Source organism: Lynx canadensis, chromosome D2 (assembly GCF_007474595.2).
Source record: "Lynx canadensis isolate LIC74 chromosome D2, mLynCan4.pri.v2, whole genome shotgun sequence".
Classification (NCBI taxonomy): domain Eukaryota; kingdom Metazoa; phylum Chordata; class Mammalia; order Carnivora; family Felidae; genus Lynx; species Lynx canadensis.
In genome coordinates, this window is record NC_044313.2 from 25,043,493 (window position 1) to 25,065,750 (window position 22,258).

General features: G+C 38.6%; 1 protein-coding gene across 1 annotated transcript in view; it reads right to left on the reverse strand.

Moving 5' to 3' along the window:
* Positions 1 to 22,258, reverse strand: part of CFAP58 (cilia and flagella associated protein 58) — a 104,163-nt gene that overhangs the window by 69,380 nt on the left and 12,525 nt on the right. The window contains exons 6-9 of the mRNA XM_030335515.1: positions 20,474 to 20,611; positions 17,863 to 18,022; positions 13,632 to 13,714; positions 8,646 to 8,837 (exon numbers count right to left, since the gene is read on the reverse strand). Coding sequence (XP_030191375.1) covers positions 8,646 to 8,837; positions 13,632 to 13,714; positions 17,863 to 18,022; positions 20,474 to 20,611 — 573 coding nt within the window. The remainder of the gene's footprint in view (positions 1 to 8,645; positions 8,838 to 13,631; positions 13,715 to 17,862; positions 18,023 to 20,473; positions 20,612 to 22,258) is intronic.

Genomic DNA, 22,258 nt, shown 5'->3' on the forward strand with positions numbered 1-22,258 from the left:
ATATTTAAGGAAGGATGGAGTTAAATTTTAGTAAAAGCCTTTTCAGCGTATATTATTTTATACTATTTTTTTCTTATTGGTTCTATTTATTTGATATACTTACTAATAAATGTTTCCTTTTACAAGTATTTTAATTTTATGTGTTTTTAAGTAGTCCCATGTTCCATAATTTTAAATAAATGCATCAACGTGAATTTTTTTTTTCTTTTACTTATTTACTTGGATCTTCCTTCTCTCTTCTACCCATATCAACCCCTCATTGACACATAAAGTAACCAGGTTAACAATTTAGTATGTGTTCTTCCACATTTTTCTTTGAATTCTACATATATTCAAGTCTTCTAGCATAATAACAGCCAATATTTCTCAGGTACATTCTATCATTTAATCTTTACAAAAAATCCTATGAGATATGCATTATTAATCACCCTCATTTTACAAGGAAACAAATTTAAGTAAAAAAAAAAAAAAAAAAAGTAATATCACCCACAGCTCTTCAACTAGTAAATATACAGACACAGGGATTTGTTTGTCTTCCTTTGTCTTGCTTTTTTGGGTTTTGTTTTTATTTTTTAGCAAAATGTGATCTCCTTATACACATTTTATGCACCTTGCTTTTTAGTCTCTCAATAATATTTTGGGGAATCATGTGGAGTAGCTCTAATTCATTCTCTTTAAAGGTGGTTTAATGCCCTCCAGTGTGAGTGAGACACTATACACTCAGCTCTTCCCCTCTGAGGGGCCTTAGTTTGGTTTCCACTTTTTTGCTGCTCTGCACCCTGCTGAAATAATCATTTCTGTACATGTGTCCTTATGCTCCTGTGTTTTTACTTCTGTTGGGAAGGATTCCCAGGAGTGAAATATCTGGTTCAAAAGACATATATGTTTTTAACTTTAATAGATATTGATAGATTGCTTTCCAAAATGGCTGTAACACTTTCCATTTCCATAGTGCCAGCAACAGTTTTCTTAACAGAAAACTATCCTTGCAGTTTCAGGACAGACCCTCTTTGGTCATACTGGATGATGCTTTTAATGTAGTGTTGAATTTGGTTCGCCAGAATTTCATTTAGGATTCTGCATAAGTATTCACAAGTGATCTAAGTCTCTAACTTCCTTTTTCATTCTATTTCAGTATCAAGGTTTCTGCTAGTTTCATAAAGTGAACAGAGTACCTTTCTGTTCACTCTTTCATCCACTCACCCATTTATTCATTCACTCAATAAACATGTATTGAGGACTTATCTATGGCAGGCACTGTAAAAGCACTAGTGATGTAAAGAACCAGAAGACACATTCCCTACCCTCAAGTTCACCTCTGCTGAGTGACTCCACCACAAAATGGATAACCAAGGTACAAATATAACCAGGACATGTATAGGGTGTTATGACAGGTTCAAACACTGGAAGGTTAATGGATAGTTTCTAAGAATGGTCCTACATATATTTTCTAAGCAGTTAATATTTGGGATTTACACAATTTGTGGGAACTACCTCTTCCTTTTTATTCCTCAACCATCCCAACCAAGGACTCACCTCAGACCCCAAGCTCTCTCCTTGGCCTGGAGTCTTTACTCATTATCACTGCAGAAGGCATGGGTTACACATCAGTAGAGCAGTGCCAATCAGTATTACCCCAAAAGATACAAAGTGCATGAGCAGCACTTTTTCGAAAGTTATAGAGCCTGAGAACTATTTGATTCTTAAAAGTTTGAAGAAACTCAATTATAAAGTTATTAGGCCCTCTGTGAGTGTTGGAGCTTATTCTCCCTCATTTTTTTTTTTTTTTGGTGGCCATAGCTATTGATTTTTCTATGTTTCCTACTTCTCCTCAAGTCAAACCTTGATGTAGGTATGTATTTTTGAGAGAATTGACCATTTCGGCCATTTTTTAAAATTTATGCCACTAGATTTGTACGAAGTATTTTCATATGCTTTTATAGTTTTATTATTATTAATTGCTATCATCCACTCTGTGTGGAAAGAAAGTATCCCAAAGTAAGAATGTATACAGACAGTGGTGAATGGTTTCGATGGTTGGTTGAGGATCTAGAAGGAAATAAATTAGAAAATCTGCGACAAGGAGGTCTGGGGAAAAGGCATGTGGATACATCTGAAATGAATGGAAACCCCATTCCTTCTCCCCTCATTTCTTTGATCCATATCTGTAGAATCTATAGCAGGCAGTGTTTTAAGGTACCACCACAGTAACGAAAATGTGTAAGTTAAAAATAAATGTAAAAACCTAAATAAGATATCCATTCGTAGATCAGTTATTTGTTTGATTTTAAAAAAAGAAAAAGCACTACTTTAGACTAAAATTTAGCCTTTCTATGGACATGATTACCCTCTTTGGGGTCAGTGAAACGAATGGATTGAAAATACTTTGAACAGCATCATCAGCATTCAGAATATCAAGCTGCACATCAGAGAAAAGAAAAAAATTGCTTGTTCAATCACTTTGAGATATAACAAGAATAATCCTTTGCACAGACAGAAGAACACTCCAGAAAAAGGATGCAGCCAAGGGCATTTCTTTTGGAGGCATCCGGCTGGCAGGGTCCATCTTTCTGCACAAAACAGTGCACAAAATCACAGTGCACATGCTTCTGGATTGTTAAAGCTGGGAGTAATAAGAACCCATCGTGATACCAAGATCAAAGATATTTTAGTTAAGTGACAATGGAAAAAAAAAGGAAAAAGGAAAAGACAATTTACAAAGCAATTTAGTTCTGAGGGTTGGAACTCGATTTTTTTCTATGGAAATCATTCAAACTGATGTCAAATCCTGAAAATTCATAAAATGCGTGGGGTGTTAAGTAGGAGCAAAACCTTTAGTCAGCAGATTGTCCCCTGTTGAAAATGGCATATCAGAGAATATGGGATGCCAGCTGTGGGACTGGAGTTTAATTAATTGATTACACTTTTAGATACCTCAAACCAACTCATGAGATAAATCCCACACAGATATAGAAAGCTTTGTTACAGCCAGAGACTTGGAGATCCTGGCCCTCATAAGCCTACTTCAGACTAGCCCAGAAAATGCTTACAGTGCACTATGAGGGTACAATTCCAGTTTATAACCTACTACCTTTTCTTTTTCTGTTAAAACAACCTGCCAATAGAAATAAGAGTGAGATAAAAATCAATAATGCATGCTGGAAATCTGCAGCATAGTCAAAACATCATATAGACTAAGGCAGGATAAGAAAGTAGGTCATTGAATTTGGAACCCTTTAACTTACATTTGATGAAATATCAGTATAATAAACTCCTCCAATAAGTTTTTCTGACTCAATGTCAATGGTTTGAATGCTGACAATGCCTTTACCTTCATAATGAAACTAAAAAACTCACTCTCTAAAAAAAAGCAAACAAACCAAAAAAACCAAACAAACAAAAACCCTATGTGGCCAGGCACGTGAGATTTTAAGTCTCCTCTATTTTTCTTGCTTTCTTATTTTATCCTCTACCTTAAATTTAGAGAGGCATATCTATGTGTCTGTTTTTAATAACATATTACATTATGTCATAAAATGAGGGATATAATAGTATCTACCTCAGATGGCTATTATGAGGATTTAAGTGAGAAGATACATATATTTGCACCATCATCTAAGTACCTAGCATATCATAATTTCATCATTTAATAAATAATAGATTTTTGTGACAGGTTAACATTATGTCCTATTCTATAATATTAGTACTTAACAAATTTGATGTTTCTATGGATCAAATTCTGTTCTGCAGGAAAGCAGTAATCCCTTGTACACTAATTTTATTACAACAGAAAAAGCTTATAATTTGTGTATGTCCGGGGTTCTATCCTATGGAAGATGCTCTGTATAAAACTTCAAATTAATATCAAAGAAACAGGAGCTTCATTTCATCATGAAGTACCTATTCAGTCAACAATATTTCTTTGATCAACCTTTGCTTTCCTCATTTACTGCTAAGCCCTTGAAAGCACATTATTATTCATGCCTTGGAACTTTGTGCAGGAGGGTTTTGCGTGAGTGACACTGTTACAGGCAAATAAGCAGAGCATTAAGGGACATGTAGGTAAGCATCCATTGTGAAAGAATGCTTTCTGGCATATAAAATGTCTGGGAGAGGAATGGCCAGAAGTTTAATATTTAAAATGAAAAGGGAGGGGTTCTAAAATGAGTTAAGTGCATAATGTGCAAGATGGGTCACAGATTTAACTATTAACCAGGAAAGGTTTTACCCAGAATTTACAAAAGTTCAGTAAATATGGTGGACCACAACTCACAATGCCATTCCTAGTGCCTCTCGACTTATCTGAATAGTAAAATTCGGGAGTGCAGCAGAGGAGAAACCATGAGGATAAAAAGTGCTGAAACGTTGGACTAGGTTATCTTATGGTTCTGCAAATATTCACTCCCTCTCCCTGTCCCCACCACCTCAGTGGGAAGAGTCTATCTCCCCTTGCTGTTGAGATCAGACATGTGACTTGCCACAGCCAATGGGATGTCAAAGGACATTAGGCAAGTAGAGAGCTGTGAATTGTGCTTGTGTGGGTGGGTTTGTCCTTTGCTTTCCTTTCTTTCTCCATGAGAACACCATGCATCCTGAGAATCAGAAACATGTAGAGCAAAACCAGACCCAATTCACAGCCTCAAGCCAAGTACAGGCAAGCCTAGCCTCGATCACCTGACTCCCACTCAAATGCAGATGTGTGCGAAATAAGTGCTTGTTTTTGCACTCCAGGGAGATTTGGTGGTTCTGTATTATGCAGCATTATTATGGCAAGTGTTGACTGAGACAGGCACGTAAGAAAAGGTTTGGGATTCTGAGCCATCCGATTCTGGCACAGAAAAGGATCTTCTGCCTTGTTTGCAAATGCCAAGTAAAATTAATAAAATGTAATGTAGGCCTTTTAGTATCTAAGATTTCACCTTTTTTTCTCTAAATGGAAAGAAGCAGAAGGCAAATATCGACACTGTTTTTGCAGCCCAGAAGGCAGAAGAGACCGTGCCATAAGTCACTCACAGCTAAAACTGCCAAGGATAGTTCAGGTAAGATTGTCCATTATGGCAACATGTTTCAAATGAATTTGAAGTGAGGGAAGGCCCATAATGATAAATATGTTATTGAAGAAGAATTTAATGTAGGTACCTATAAGTAAGTCTTTGAGTAGTTAATTCAGATATCTAATTATACTTTCCATCCATCTTTCAAAAAATATTTGGTACCTATTTAGAAAATAAGTAATACGAAGAGTTCAAAATCAAATATCAACCCTTCTCCTATGCACACGGATAAAACTAGGTCAAACCATATAAGTAATTTTGCATTCTGTTTTTGTCAGATTCATATTGTGAACATGTTCCCTATTTTTAAAACTACTTTTCAAACACGTGGTTTTCATGGTACATAATATTGTCTCATATAAATGTAGCAGAATTTATTTCAAAGAATGTTCTTTTGTAAAACTCTTTGCATTTTTATTTTTCCATAGATTGAGTTCTTACAAAAGAAATTGCTCGGTCAAAACTTGGAACAACATACACTCACTCCAGAAATAGATAAAAACATCAGTTTTGTGACATTATCCCCAGCCCCTGATATCAGTCCTCAACTCCCTATCAATAGAATGCATGAAAGGGAGTTTTCTGCTTGTCTGAATGAGTGAGGTATGTGTGTGCGAGTGTGTGTGTGTGTGTGTGTGTGTGTGTGTGTGTGTGTAACAGTAAACAAAGAAAGAAATATGGGGAGGAGCATATTTCTTACATGTATTAAGGACACACGGGACCTTAAGAAGAAGTCTAGAGATGACTGGAGTTGCCATAGCAACATATATAAGGCTATCAGGGGTTAAATAAGAGACAGAAAAATTGCAGTTAATAAATAATATTTTAAGAACTGTGCTCAGATGATTTAGTGATACATTATATAAGCTTATGCAATTAAACATCAGAAATTGTGAAAAACAGTTACCAGCAAAACTTGGCACTTTTAGAGGCAAACCATAAGAGATTTCTAAATACAGAGAACAAGCTGAGGGTTGCTGGAGGGGAGTTGGGTGGGGGGATGGGCTAAATGGGTGATGGGCATTAAGGAGGACACTTGGGATGAGCATTGGGTGTTGTATGTAAGTGATGAATCACTAAATTCTGCTCCTGAAACCAATACTATACTATACATTAACTAACTTGGATTTAAGTTAAAGAAAAGAAAGAGAAGAAAAGAGAAAAAATAAACAACAACAAAAAACTTGGTACCCTTACCTTTTACAAGGAAACAGAAAAATATATAATCCTGTATTAAAATCAGTGGCAGCATTCTTTTTATCACTTGTCATCTATCCATCTGTTTAACACACACTTTATTGGTGCCTAGTATTTACCAGCACACTGCAGGTGAAGAAATGAATGAGATAAAGACCCTATTCTCAAGAGCTCTCTGTAAAGTAAGAAAAACAAATGTGCAAAGAAAATACTCGAGAAGATGATAAGTGCCATTCCAGAGATATCAACAAATCCATAAAGTAGAGGTCAGGGCAGGCATGACCCCAGAGATGAGCACTTGAGCTGGGTATTGAAGGATGAAGAGGAGTTTTCCATACAGAGAAGGGAAGGAAGGATTTTCCAGGAAGAACAAAGAGCTTGGACTCTGTCTCATAAATCACAGCACACCAATTACTTTGTCTTGCATGCGTTATAGATATGTGTCCAAATACTGACTCACTCTACCAGGGGGGACCAAGGCATCCCTGGGTTAGTCCACTGCAGCCCTGAGCAGTTTCCCCCTAATTCCCACTAGCTATAGACATATTATTTTCTACATGTGCTAAAGATGCACTGCCCCAGTTGCTGAGAAGTGACAGAGGTTTGTAAGGCTGGGGGTGATACTAAGATCACATCGGAATTTTTAACAGCTAGTTTTGATAGTGTGATGGCAGCCAGGAGTGGAGAGAGATTGATCATCAAGAAGGTGAAGTAGGAAGCTGCGACAGATTATATGTTCAGATATATTTACTGTCTCACCAGACAGTGCCTCTCTCTTAGAAGGATTTATACTCCTATCCAGGGATGTTGGGCTTGGCCACGTGACTAGCTTTGGCCAAGGGAATATGAATGGACAAGCCCTGCGCCCTTCCCTTACCAGCAGAAGCTCTGAGAGCATCACAAGGTTCACTATTACTCTGTTTTCCCTCTGTACGAGGCCAGCCTGAAGTGAAGATGGCATGAAACAGGGCTGCAGCTGACCCTCAAAGGCCATTGATTTGAGCAAAAGATAAATCTTTGTTGCTATAAACCACTGAAATTTGAGGGTTATTTGTTACAGCTTAAGCTCACGGATGCAGGGCCTAATGGGCCAGCCCAGGCTGGAGAATACGAGTTCCTGAACTGACAGCTGGTTGTCTCCGAGTCAGGAAATCAATCAATGGCGCTTGTAAGATGATTAAGTCAGAAGAGAAATGCTGTATACCAACGGCTCCCAGTCAGGGGTATGAGAATCACCGGGGAGATCTTTTACAAGGAAGACACGTCCAGCCAGGGCTTGACAGAGCATATGCATTTGTGTTCCTCCAAACTTACATTCTACAAACATCTGCTCGGCATTTATTTAGTCTAAGCGGGAAGAAGCTGATTTCCTAACAGTAATGCTTGTTTCCCACTTTCTTAATGTTTATAATTCAAATGTTGGCTGTCCTCCTTGTCATCTTCTCTGAGATCCCACTCCAAAAAACAACAAAACAAATGTAAACATTCAAGCGCACTGGTAAACACTGTAGAATGCACTGAAGATTTCATTGAGGAGATGATAAAGAGGGCTTATGCTGCAGAGTAGAGAACACTTTTCGAGGCAGCCGGGGGTGGTTGGGAACCTCATTAAATGAGTCTTTTCTCCCAAACTCTCTTCTCTCAGCCTCATACTTAAAACTTTCCCCCATTCCCCAACCCCAGCTCCTGACACCATGAAACCCCCTCATGAAGCCCCCTGCTCTAAGCAGCTGTGAATGCACTGAAGGTGGATAGTCTGACCAGTCATGCTTAATGCTGGCAATGTGCTAAGACAACTGGTTAAAGTAGAATCCAAATCCCCGAAGTCATTCTTCAAGACACTGCCTTGAGCATTCTCTCTCCTCAGCAGCTTACAAGAGGTAGAGATGTGGGACTTAGCTACACAACGTGTGAATTTCTGCCACAGGTGAGGTTTCAGGTTCCCCATAGTCGTGTGAACGTTCGCCTGATGCCAGTAGTTACTCACGTCTTAATCTGAGGTTATTTAATTCGATGCCTTGCTCCTAACTACTAGCTGCAATCCTCGGTCTGAAGGGACAAGGGTTTCAGGGCCAGACGTGGGGGGTGTGAACAAAGGGTGCAGAGATAACGATGCCAAGAGCTCCCCCCCATCCCATCCCACCCCCACGCATCCAGCTCTGGGAAGCTGCACAGCACGACAACAGGTGAAGGGGACCCCTAAGCACTGGCCTTGTCCATTTCGCAGTTTGGCCCAGATCAGCTCTGGGACAGCTTTTACTCTGCTGATGTCATTTCTCTTAAATTCTCACGCAAACCACAAGCGCACATCTGAATAAATCCTCTTTGCTACAGTGTGTGACAATCAGAAAGAACGTGCTTGTGCTCCATCCACATCGTCAAGGAGTGACTTACCTTTTGGGTAAGGTCACTGGCTTCATTGATGTACCGATCTCGCTCCTTTTCCAGCTGAAAGATGATCTTTCTCTGCTTCTGAGCCTCATCCTTGTAGTTCTGGATTTCTTCTTCCAGGTTCCTCTTGGACTGTTCATGGAGCTTTACCAGGTCTATCTGTTTCTGGGTCGCATGGACTGCCTTAAGCATGTTCTAAAAATAAAGACAAGAGAGCAGTCACGTTACTCAAAATGTGTGTGTGGCGGGGGTGGGGGGGTAAATTTACCCTGTTTCACCCCTAAAATAATTAGATATATTGTTTTTTGGGTGAATAAAAATAATTATACTCTCTACATCTTATTTAGAGATTATGTTAATTTTGCACAAGACACACACATATGTAGGTGCACTAAGTGACCACAACATCCAAGGGAAATGAGTACTTACTTTTTAAAAAAAAAAATAGTCTGTATTTTAAAATACAACAAATATAATGTGGTATCATCATAAAATGTATATGTATATGACAGCATATGCAAAAATAATTTTTTAAGGGAGATTTTCTTTTTCTTTTTTTTTTCCAATATATGAAATTTATTGTCAAATTGGTTTCCATACAACACCCAGTGCTCGTCCCAAAAGGTGCCCTCCTCAATACCCATCACCCACCCTCCCCTCCCTCCCACCCCCCATCAACCCTCAGTTTGTTCTCAGTTTTTAACAGTCTCTTATGCTTTGGCTCTCTCCCACTCTAACCTCTTTTTTTTTTCCCCTCCCCCATGGGTTTCTGTTAAGTTTCTCAGGATCCACATAAGAGTGAAACCATATGGTATCTGTCTTTCTCTGTATGGCTTATTTCACTTAGCATAACACTCTCCAGTTCCATCCACGTTGCTGCAAAGGGCCATATTTCATTCTTTCTCATTGCCACGTAGTACTCCATTGTGTATATAAACCACAATTTCTTTATCCATTCATCTGTTGATGGACATTTAGGCTCTTTCCATAATTTGGCTATTGTTGAGAGTGCTGCTATAAACATTGGGGGACAAGTGCCCCTATGCATCAGTACTCCTGTATCCCTTGGGTAAATTCCTAGCAGTGCTATTGCTGGGTCATAGGGTAGGTCTACTTTTAATTTTCTGAGGAACCTCCACACTGCTTTCCAGAGTGGCTGCACCAATTTGCATTCCCACCAACAGTGCAAGAGGGTTCCCGTTTCTCCACATCCTCTCCAGCATCTATAGTCTCCTGATTTGTTCATTTTGGCCACTCTGACTGGCGTGAGGTGATATCTGAGTGTGGTTTTGATTTGTATTTCCCTGATGAGGAGCGACGTTGAGCATCTTTTCATGTGCCTGTTGGCCATCCAGATGTCTCTTTAGAGAAGTGTCTATTCATGTTTTCTGCCCATTTCTTCACTGGGTTATTTGTTTTTCGGGTGTGGAGTTTGGTGAGCTCTTTATAGATTTTGGATACTAGCCCTTTGTCCGATATGTCATTTGCAAATATCTTTTCCCATTCCGTTGGTTGCCTTTTAGTTTTGTTGGTTGTTTCCTTTGCTGTGCAGAAGCTTTTTATCTTCATAAGGTCCCAGTAGTTCATTTTTGCTTTTAATTCCCTTGCCTTTGGGGATGTGTCAAGTAAGAAATTGCTACGGCTGAGGTCAGAAAGGTATTTTCCTGCTTTCTCCTCTAGGGTTGGAAATGAGTACTTTCTTGCTCCCATTTTAAGGGTAGGAAACTAAGACTCAGAAGTTAAGCTGCTTGCCTATAGGTTCATACAACAGGATTGGGGCAGAGCCAGGATTTGAGTCCAGGGCTGGCTGACCCCAAAGATAACCTCAATCCCAGCTCTACTCTTGTTCTTGTGAGCTTAGAACATTTAAACCTAATCACGTAACAGGGCTTTGACTACACAGTAAAATAAAACCAGCTCATTCCAAATGCAAATATCTAGAATTAACATATGAGCCAACAATTTCACTCCTGGGTATGCACCCAAAAGAACTGAAAACAGGTGTCCAACCAAGAATTTGTACATGAATGTTCACAGCAGCACTAGTCACAAAAACCAAAAGGTGGAAACAACCCAAATGTCCATCATCTAATAAACAGGTCATCAAAATATGGTATATCCACACAGTGGAATATTATTCATCCATAAAAAGGAATGAAGTCCTGCAGTGCCTGGGTGGCTCAGTCAGTTAAGCGTCCGACTTCCGCTCAGGTCATGATCTCACGGTTTGTGATTTCCAGTCCCGCTTCGGGCTCTGTGCTGACAGCTCAGAGCCTGGAGCCTGCTTTGGATTCTGTGACTCCTCCTCTTTCTGCCCCTCCCATGCTCATGGTCTGTCTCTCTCTGTCTCTCAATAATAAATAAACGTTTAAAAAAAATTTTTTAAATGCTACAGCACAGTTTCAGCCTGAAAACATCATTCTGAGTGAAAGACGCCAGACATAAATAGTCATGTATAATATGAGTCCAGCTACATAAATATCCAGAATAGTCAAATCCATAGAAGAAAAAAGTAGACTAGTAGTTGCCAGGGGTGGTGGAAACAACTGTTTTACAGGTGTAGGGGTTCCTTTGGGAGTGATGAGAATGTTCTGGAACTAGATAGTGGTGATGGTTGCACAAACTGTGAATGTACTAAATGTCACTAATGGTAAATACTGTCTTATGTGTATTTTACTACAATAAAATAACTAACCCAGTTTCTTAAGGAAATGCAGATGCCTGTGTCTCAGATCCAGAGATTCTGATTCTGGGATGAGACGCAGCTGCCGGTATTTTTTTTTTTAAGCTGCACTAGTGATTTCTGATGCTAAAGCAGAAAGTCCTTGGATTGGCTGCCTGAGAAGCCAGATTGTTCCCTGAAAACATGAAGGCAACAACAGTGTCACCCTGACAGCCACACTCATGCAAGAGGGTTCACTTCTCTGGCCATAGCTGAAGGGACCAGGGATTTTTGAAATAGGGCCTTTAGCTTTTTGAAGGTCAATAGAGGATGTAAACTGGGAGCTGTTGATGATAGCCTTTTTTTTTCCCCAAACAGACTGGGAAACAGGGAGGCAATCTTCTGTGAAAGAGAGAAACGAAAGCAAAAACTCAGCAGGAAATCCAGTGGTGGTGAGACAGGGCTTTCGTGTATCCCAAGATGTCAGGTCAGGTTCCCATCAGTTCCACCTGGATCCTTGGGTTCCACAAGGCACCTGGTGGCCCCTTCCCAAATCTCCTACCAATACAGACTTGCAGCCAGGGGTCTGAAAACCATGGAATATAAAGACAGTAAACCTTGGTTGGGTGATGATGCAGAAAATAGAAAAGGTCAACTTTATTTTCAAGTATTGAATTAAACTTTCACTCCAGAAAAGACAAAGCCACTTTAACATGACACTGAAAGAGCCAAAATATATTAACATTGCTGCCTGTCAAAACCATGTCACTCATTCATTCAGTGAAGGTGGCATTTCAAGTCGTTGGGGAAAGAATGTATTACCAGTAAAGGTTGATTGCATACCTGCGGAGAGCTGGATGCTGTGCTAGGCACTAAGGATGTGCTGACCAGAAAAGAAAAAAGAAAGTATACCCTGCCCTAGAGGAGGGACCGACATCAGTCAAATTAAACAAATAAATGTAAAAGTAATGATGCTCTATATGTCCTATTGTGGCAGAAAAATCTACTGGTTGTTTACCAGAATACATAAAATATAAATGAATTAAATGTATATGTTTAAAATAAATTAAAAGGGGGCACCTGGGTGGCTCAGTCAGTTGAGCACCCAACTCTTGATTTCGGTTCAGATCATGATTTCAGGGTAGTGAGATGGAGCCTTGCATCAGGCTCTGCGCTAGGCATGGAGCCTGCTTAGGATTCTCTCCCCGCACCCTTTTCCCCTCTCCCCAATTCGTGCGTGGTCTCTCTCTAAACTAAAAAAAAATTTAATTACAAATCTAAATCCAACAACATTATTTGCATGTGCAAATTTATAGAATAAAGGAACAGTTTCCAGCATTATGCAAAAAAAAAAACCACAATGATTTTCTAAGGAGAGCTCATCATGTAAAGATATGTAATTTCCTACTACTTCCTGAGATCCCTAGTCTCAGTTAAGCTTACAGAGTGATCTATTTTGTCAATATTTGTTCAACTCTGGAAAACCGAAAGAAATCATAAAAGTTGGAATGAAAAAATATAGGCTGTTTCTACTTGATGAGACGAAGCTCTCTTGGACAAAAGCCATCAGACTAGACTGTTCTGCAAGCAGCCTCCCCCCTCTATAACTGGCCCTTTGATTTTTCCTCCCCGGAGGAAATCCTTGAGCAAGAAATTTACCCTAAATCCTTGAAAGTAGTTGATCTCCTAAGAGTGACTATCACTGGAAGGAATCCTCTGGAAGGGTTTGGAGAGGAAAGGGATGGGAGTAAGGGTCCCCCCCTTGAATGGAGGCTTTCCAGGCCTCAAGCCTCCCCCAACCACTTCCTCAGCTTTGGACCAAACTGAGCTCCAAAGACTAGGAGATGTAAGGGCTAAAAGCAAAACCGAAAACCTACATCCCGAAAAGGTACAGGGAAGGTTTTTGTCATCAACCAGCTGTTCTTTCAGCAAACACCTCAAAGTTAGAATTTTATTCGCGCTCACTTGTATCTTCTGGATTAGCAAAAGTTGCAGATTACAGATATTAAATTCAGAAATTTTGATCAACTGCTTAGGATGCCAAATAACACACCAGCAATAAAATCAGAATCCACACAGCGCTCTGAAATCCGCTCCTCGTTTATATGATAATTCCCAAGTCCCTTTGTGTTCCCTGGTGATAATGCAGTTTCAATTCTCAGCCAGTGAATGGTGGACTGTGCACAGCAGCTTGGAAGAAAACTGAGCACGATTATTTATTTCTAATCTACTTTTGTTCGCCTCAGAGTTTTCTATCCCCTAATAGGCAGATATCATAGCACTAAGGAAAGACATTTGTTTACCAGTGCTACAGAAAACAAACTCACCTTATTTAATATGTCCCTTTCTCTCATAAGCTCATCCATTGCTTTCTTATCAAGTTCTGCTTGTTTCTTTGAAGCCTCCACCTCTAAATGACCAAGGAGAAGAAGAAGAAATATGAAGCCAACCTAAGAAAGAATCTGCCAAAGCCAATGTAACACAGAAACTGCTTTATAGATTTATCTGCAGCTATAAAACTACTATTTATTGAGGGTTCCATGATCTTCACCATAACGCCATGAAGGAGGTCCCCTGTCCTCAGATGGAAACTGAGGCTTAGAGGAATTAAGCCACATGTCAACAGTCTGCAGCCAAGAGGTGAGGGGCTGAGGCTGGGAGCGTGGTTTCTCTGACTCCAAGAGTCCTTGCTCTTTTTAAATCTTTCTAATTATACAAATAATTAGGAATACAGACAGAAATGAGACATCCAAATAACAAAAGGGAAAAAATTTCAAGTCAACCAGAATCTACTTAGGATTTTCATATGTCTCTTTCCAGACTTTTTCCTATGCAAATATGTGTGTGCATAAAAATATAAATATATACACATTCATATACATACACCAAAATGAATTATACTACACATACTGTTTTGTAGCTTGCTTTCGTAATTAACTAACATAAAATAAATGCCTCTCTATATTATAAATGTGCAACTACAACAGAATTTTAATGACTCTGTGATATTTCACTATATGAAAATGCGTAATTTATTTAGCCAATCCCCTACCTTAACATTTAAATTGCTTCCATTTTACTTATTTATTTGCAATTATAAGCCATAATTCTGTGAAAGTTCTCATTCATTTGTTACTCTAGAAGAGGAAGTCCTGGATTGAAGGTGATAAAAAAAAAAAGACATTTCTCTCCTACTGCCAAATTTCTCTCCAGAAAACTAATAGCAGCTTAAATCCACACCCAGACCATCACTGGATATTATCACTCTTTGATCTTTAACAAGCCAATAGAGTATCAAAGCCAGTATGTCTGTATTTCATTTACATTTCCTTGATTAGTAGTGAAATCAACTACTTTTTCATGTTTAATGACCACTTACTTGTATTTCTGGGTTTTTTTTAACAGTGAGTTTTTTAAGTTTATTTATTTATTTTGAGGGGGGAAATGGGGGAGAGAGAGAAGAGAGAGAGAGAGAGAGAGAGAGAGAGAGAGAGAGAGAAACCCAAGTAGGCTCCACACCATCAGCGCAGAGCCTAATGAGGGACTCCAACTCACAAACCATGAGATCAAGACCTGAGCCCGCTGAGGCACCCAGGTGCCCCCTGTATTTGTTTTTAAATTTGCCCACACTTGCCCTATGCCCATTTTTCTCATGAATTGTTTACCCCTTTTATGGATTTGTAAGAACTCTTTCATTAAATCTCTCAATCTTTGCTTTATGGTTTCCACATTTAGTGTTAACTTTTTTTCCCCAAAAAGTAACTTACTGTTCTGCTACCATTTTCTTAATAGTCCCTACAGAACACTGGTATGAAACACCTTTATCTTAATGATAATCTTGGGTATTTTTTGTTTTTTCCAACCTCTTCCATTGATCTGTTTATCAGGCATTTTCACTACACTACTTGATGACTATTGAAGCTTTATAATATTAAAAACCTATCCCAGTAAGGCAAATACTGCCTCATCACCCCTTTTTCCAGAATTTTATGGCTATTGTCACCTGTTTATTCTTCAGGAAGAACTCTAGAATCAGTTTTCAAGTCCCAACAATATAACTTACTGAAATTTTTATTGGAAATATCAAATATACAGATTAATTTAGGCAGATTTATATCTTTATCATATTGAGCTTTCTCATTCAGGAACTTTGTATATCTCTCCATTTTTCAAGTCTTCGTTTATACCCCTCAATAGAATTCTGGAGTGTGTTTTATATACACGTCTTGCAGATATCCGGGTAACTTTATTTATAGATATTTTATTACTTGAGTTGCTATTGTGAAAAGGGGTTTTTCCATCATATATTCTAACTGATTCTGTGTATGAAAGGAAGCTATTGATACCTATATATTTATTTTATAACCTGCCACCCCAGTGAACTCTCATTAGTTCTGGCAGTTTATCAGTTTTTTGGGTTTTGTGATAGAAAAATCACAACCCATGGAGGACTCATGCTTCTAACTCTTATGTCCAGTGCCACTGTTTGATCAGACATTCAAAAGGAAGAAGTCCCCAAGAAAAAATAATGTTAACGATACCTATAAAATAACCAAAAGAGAGCATGATGACTTCTATAAATATGACTTAAGGATGAAGAATTGGGTTCAACACAGAATGAATAATTTTTTTTTTCAAAACTTAGAACTACTGCAAGTAAAAAATACACCAATTTAAATATGGGAGTGTTTTGAAAGTCACTAAACCAATACAAAATATGATCTAGTAGTTTTATTTTTCTTCCTAACTATCACTGAAAACATTAGATTGTAAACTCATGCAAGACTGTAAGCATCCCGAGGGCAGGGACCTCCATGCAGCCAATGCCTACCTTGGTGACTACACATAGTAGGCACTCAGTTTATTGAATGAAAGAATGGAGAAATTTTCAAGGTAAGCTCTAGCTGTACCTCAATAAAAGATTATTTCCTGATGTCTTAGAAGGAAAAATACCTGTACTTTTCAAAGGCTTACATAACAAATACAGCTCACTGTTGAACAACACCAGACTTAGGAATGCCGATCCCCTGTGAAGATGAAAATCCATGTATAACTTTTGACTCCCCAAAAACTTAACTACTAACAGCCTACTGTTGACCAGAAGCCTTACTGATAATATAAACAGTCGATTAACACATATTTAGCATGTTATATGTATTATATACTGCATTTTTACACTACAGTAAGCTGCGGAAAAGAAAATGTTACTAAAAATATCATAAGGAAGAGAAAATACATTCATAGTGATGTACTGTATTTACCGAAAAAAAAAATCCACAGGTAAGTGAACCCATGCAGTTCAAACTCATGTTGTTCAAGGGTCAGATGTATTTCTAATAACCTTGCCTAGAGATTTAGATTTTACCTTTTAGGGGGGCAATGTCTGCTTTTATGCTGGTACGCATGTTATCTCATTCAGTGACCTACAACCCATATGAGTTCAACGAGGTGTTCCTGCCTCACATACTCTGGTATAGTTAAAGTCAAACCCAGATCCTCTGTGTCCAAGTTCAGGGCTGTTTCTGCCACACCAAATTTGACTAGCATATCCTATTTTCAATTATATTCTTTTTCAGAATGAGATGGCATTCTCTCTTACTGCTTATATAAATAGTAATACACCCAGATGATAATAGATGCCATTTAGTAAGCATTTACTGTGTTAGGTACTGTCCACAAGTGCTTTATATGTATCAGCTCATTTCATCCCCTAACAATAAATACAATGAAGGTGAGATCTTTACCCAGGTAGACATGACTCCATAGTTTGTATCCTTAATGATTTTTCTGTGCTATGTAACCTTCCATAGCACTTAAATTTTTCCTCCACAGGGCAATGTGATAGCTGGTAAAAACAAGGTTCATCACATGGTAAAGTAATAACAGAGAAAAGAAGTTAGGAGCCATTGTGATGCCTGGTGGCTCAGTCAGTTAAATGTCTGACTCTTGGTTTCAGCTCAGATCATGATCTCACAGTTCATGAGTTCAAGCCCCATGTAGGGCTCTGCACTTACAGCTGCAGAGCCTACTTGGGATTCTCTGTTTCCCTCTTTCTCTGCCTCTCCCCTGCTCACTCTCTATCCCTCTCTCTCAAAATAAATAAATAAACATTTTTTTAAAGGAAGTTAGGAACCACTAATTTTTGTCTCACTGATTCTTGGTACAACATTGTCCCAAATATTGCTAGTGGGGGGACATTTGCTTTAATTTATCCCCTATCTTCTCTGAGAAAAGGAACTAAAGCATAAAGTCATGTAGAACCCCGACTTAAGAGTATAGATGCTATTTATTCCAGCGACAAATACTGAGCAATACTTTTGGCTGGATTTACATTGCGCCAATATAGTCTGTTGAAGAATTTTTTAAGGTAGGATAGTTCAAGGTATTCAAAATGATGTCCCCTGCATATTGGCTGCTTACCAGTTTGAAAGTTGTTTTACTGATTACATCTGGCATGGTTTGTGTTTGGACGCATAGAGCCCTGGGTTGCCAAATCACAGTCACCAATAAAATATTTACAAAGGAATATGACAAAGCACGAAATATTTCTTGGATTACCTCTCTCTAATCCCAAGATCTGATTTTTTAGAGTTTCCTTGTGCTGTTCCACCTCTGACTTTTGATCTTCGATCTGATGCAATTTCTTATGGATTTGTTCTCTGATTTTATTGAGCTTCCCAATGTCAAGCCGCATCTGATGGACTTCTTCCTCTTTGGCCTGTAATTAGTGAGAGAATTAACCAGGGATATTCAGTAAATAAAGTGCCAGTGACTAGGTGACAGTGAACTCAGAACCCATAAAAGGAAATTATTCCCATGTTAGTGTAAAGTTGTTGTATGGGTTAAACAAAAACACACATTGTTTGGTTTTGAGAGAAATTGAAAAACTATTCTCTGAATAAAATGTTGCTATATAAGCTAAAAAATAATGGAAAGACTGATTAGACCTGATGTCTCAAGGTACCACTGAATTGTTGAATCAAACAGGGTAAGAATGCTGAGTTGTACATATCACAAATGTGTGAATTTTGTATACGAATGCTGTATTTGATTAGCAATTTTTATGGACTCACAGAGTGATCTCTCTCAGAAGGTTATTGAAAATTTTTTAATGTTTATTTTTGAGAGAGAGAAAGAGTGTGAGCAGGGGAGGGGCAGAGAGAGGGGGAGACACAGAATCCGAAGCAGGCTCCAGGCTCTGAGCTGTCAGCACAGAGCCCAAAGCAGGGCTTGAACCCACCAACTGTGAGATCATGACCTGAGCCAAAGTCGGACGCTTAACCGACTGAGCCACCCAGGCACCCCTCTCTCAGGAGGTTGCTGACATGCTATTAACATATTCAGATACTCTTTTGAACCCACATGGCCACTGGAGTACAACTACACACTAGAGAAAGGGCCCTACTTCCTCAGAGGATGTTAGTCAGTGGGTGTACATACAGATACATGGACAGGGCATCATCAATATTCAAGTCTACATATTGGCAAAAGGCACAAAAATAATAATTCTAGCACAAGAAAGCACCAGATTTTTGCCAATGGACCTCAAGTTTTATTAATTTTTTAAAATTCAAATTCATTTTTTAAATCTGCCGTTCTTAGAAATTACTGGAAAAGCAACGAGAGCAAATAAACATTAGCAGTTATCCCCAGCTCTTGACAAGGAAGAAACTGCACTCAGCTGGGCATGTCATTCTCAGATTACTGCTAGAAGCAGAATCCCATAGGTTCAGGATCTGATAACAAAAATTTTCCATCTTTCAAGGTGCCCCATTCATGTTACCAAAGAAGAGAATTAATGGCATAAGTATTTTTACTTTAATTTTACCTTAGGGGCTAATATATTATTTTGCTTTAAGAAGCCATTTCATTTCTGCTTCAATTTACAGCTTTCTCATAAAGAATGGTTTCAAGTCAAACCACTCTGGACTGTTTTAAATACTCCTCGGCCTCAGATTTACATGGTCAAAATTAGCTGAACTAGGGCCCTTTCCAATTAGAACAATAGAATGTTGTAATTCAGTAGTTATTAATCCAGACCCCGTGGTTAGACTTCAGAAAAATCTTGGAAACCTGAGACTGCATTCAAAACAAGATAGAAGATGTGCAAATAAGTGTGTGTGTGTGTGTGTGTGTGTGTGTGTGCGTGTGTGTGTGTGGGCACACGTACACCCATGTTCTCATCAGATTTTCAAAAGGGCATAAGAAGCAAAAACTGTTATGACTCACTGATCAAATCTATGTATCATTCTTGATAGGTCACTCATTTTATGCTTAGTATCCTAACATAACCAGAGAAGGGTTTATGGATTTTTTTCAGAATCAGTGATAAACATAAAGTCGCTCTGTTAAACACGTAGGTATACAATATGTACCCAAGTATAAAACTGTTACCCAAACATAATTTGCAAACACTCTTCATTGAGGACAGGGAGAAGAATGGGAAGCCTGTCTTGAAATTTACAGTGTATAGAAGAAAAAATCATGGTTCTACAATCCTGGAAGTAGATACTCAATAGTACCAGTCCATCCCCCAACCCTCCCATTCTACCTTCTCCATATAAAAGTAGTAAAATATAATCTTCTTTGCTACTCACTCATGTAAATGGTTTCTAGCTCAGGGCAACTAGTTACTTGCAAGGCTAAGTTACAGAGATGAGTATCTGAGCTTGCTCTCAAAAATACTTGCATAATCATATGATCAATATTCAGGTTTGTGGTTTTATGAGAATGGAAGTCATCAAACTATCTACTTCCAAGCAGAAAGCAATCACTGTAGGCTTGAGCCTGCCTCTGACATATCAAGGCTAATACAGGTTATCCAACCAACAGCTCCAACCACTACAGCAAATCTGTATTAATAGGGAATGAGTGAGGGGGCCTGGGTGGCTCAGTTGGTTAAGTGTCTGACTTCAGTTCAGGTCATGATCTCAAGATCCTTGAGTTCAAGCCCTGCATCAGGCTCTGTGCTGACAGCTCCGAGCCTGGAGCCTGCTTCAGATTCTGTGTCTCCCTCTCTCTGTTCCTCCCCCGCTTGCAATCTGTTTCTTTCTCTCTCTCTTTCTCTCTCTCTCTCTCTCTCAAAAATTCAAAAAACATTAAAAATTTTTAATAAAATAGGGAATAAGGGAGGGAATGCTAGGCAACAAATCAGTCACTTGGTGTTTACTTTGAGCTCCAATGCCTTCTGCTGGTTTTCCTGGGATAGCTGCTCACAAACCAAACTGTGTTGTTCATTCTCTTGCTGAAGTTTAGAATTTCGCATCTGAAACTGCTCCAGTTCCTTTGCAGCTCTTTCGTTCAATATCTGAAAGATGCATAATGAGCTGGTTAATGCTTTTAATCTGATTACAATATCTGCATATCCACACAGGAGGCCCTGCAAACCTCCTGGGATGATCACAGCAACCACACTTTTTTTTTGTCTTTGTAGAAATTGTTCTTTATCCCCGGTGAAAGCATTAATGCACTCAAATATGATGAATGTTAAATGGCTGAGGAAAATGACGCCTTCTAATGAATAACACAGAGCGCATATTTTTTTTTTTTCTGAGAGCCTTGGGAAGTCTTGTTCACAGGTGGTGGATAAATATTTTAATGCCTGTTTGCCGTTTGGCAAGCTTCACATATGCAACAATTGCTATAATCATTGCAAATGAGCTAGAGATTCAAACGGGTTTTATCAGTTGTGGGGCTGGGAAGCCACATCTTCAGAAGCAAATCCTGCATTAACATGCCTACAACATTTTCTTGGACAGAACCATTCACTAACACCAGCACAGAGACAGTTCCCCTTAAATCCAACTCAAGTCAAAACCGTGGAACGGCAGAGGAATGATTTCTATCTGCCTGACTTCAGTGTCAATGGGGTTTCCTCTTCCCTACCTTGCCTATCCTCAGCAGATACAGTTTTATAAAAACAGGATTATATTTTTTGGCAGGGCGGGGAGTCATCATTTCTATTGGCAGACTAGTGAGAGGATGGAGGGGGAGAAAATGCGCTGAAGGGAAAAGAGAGAGAAGATAGTTTAGACAGTTATCCCAAAATATAACTTGATGCAAGAAAAAGTTAAACATGGAAAGACTTCATCCAATTTCCCATCAATAGGGACCAAACAAAATACAGCCAGCTATGCTAAAAATGAAATTGTGTTTTACGTGAGTCCTGGATATTGCTAAACAAAGCACTGTAATTCAATTGTGATGTTCAAAAACCTCTCAAATTTCATGCTCAAAGAAGTCTCGTTTTTCTTGTGGATACTTGCACAATGTGTATTACCCATCTGATTTCTGCCTTTATACAATATTAATAAGGCAATTGACAAAGAAATGTGTTCTAATATCTATTTTTTAAGTGGAAAAATGCTGTGTGTCTTGGCAATTCTTTGAAAACTTCCTAAGAGAAACTATTTTCAAGAAACAACTTTTCTCAATTATATGAATTGCCTCTTTAAGAAATGAGAAAAGACAGAACACAATTATTACTATTTGAGTTACCTTCAACTGCTGTTATAGGGAAAATATTAAAAATAGCACCATATTTAAAATGCAGATAGACTGAATATGGGTTCCTAAACTTGAAACTTAAAAATAAGCCGCTTAAAAATAAACCATGTTATGGTCACACAAGGAACACTATGACGGTGAATGTTCTATTGAGCTCTGTCCAACAGAACTTTCTGCAATGATGTGAATGTTGTCTATCTGTTCTGTCCAATAGGTTATCTACTAGCCCTGTGGCTATTAAGCACTTGAAATGGTACTAGTTCAACTGAGCACTTGAGGTTTTATTTTATTTTGTTTCATTTTATTTAAAATAACTTAAATTTAAATAGCAGTGCATGGCCAGTGGCTACCATACTGGATAGTGCCATTCTATAACCATGTGGCAACACAAATGAATCTCACAAACAGACAAAATATTGAGCAAGTTAGTACAAAAGAGCATTGTATG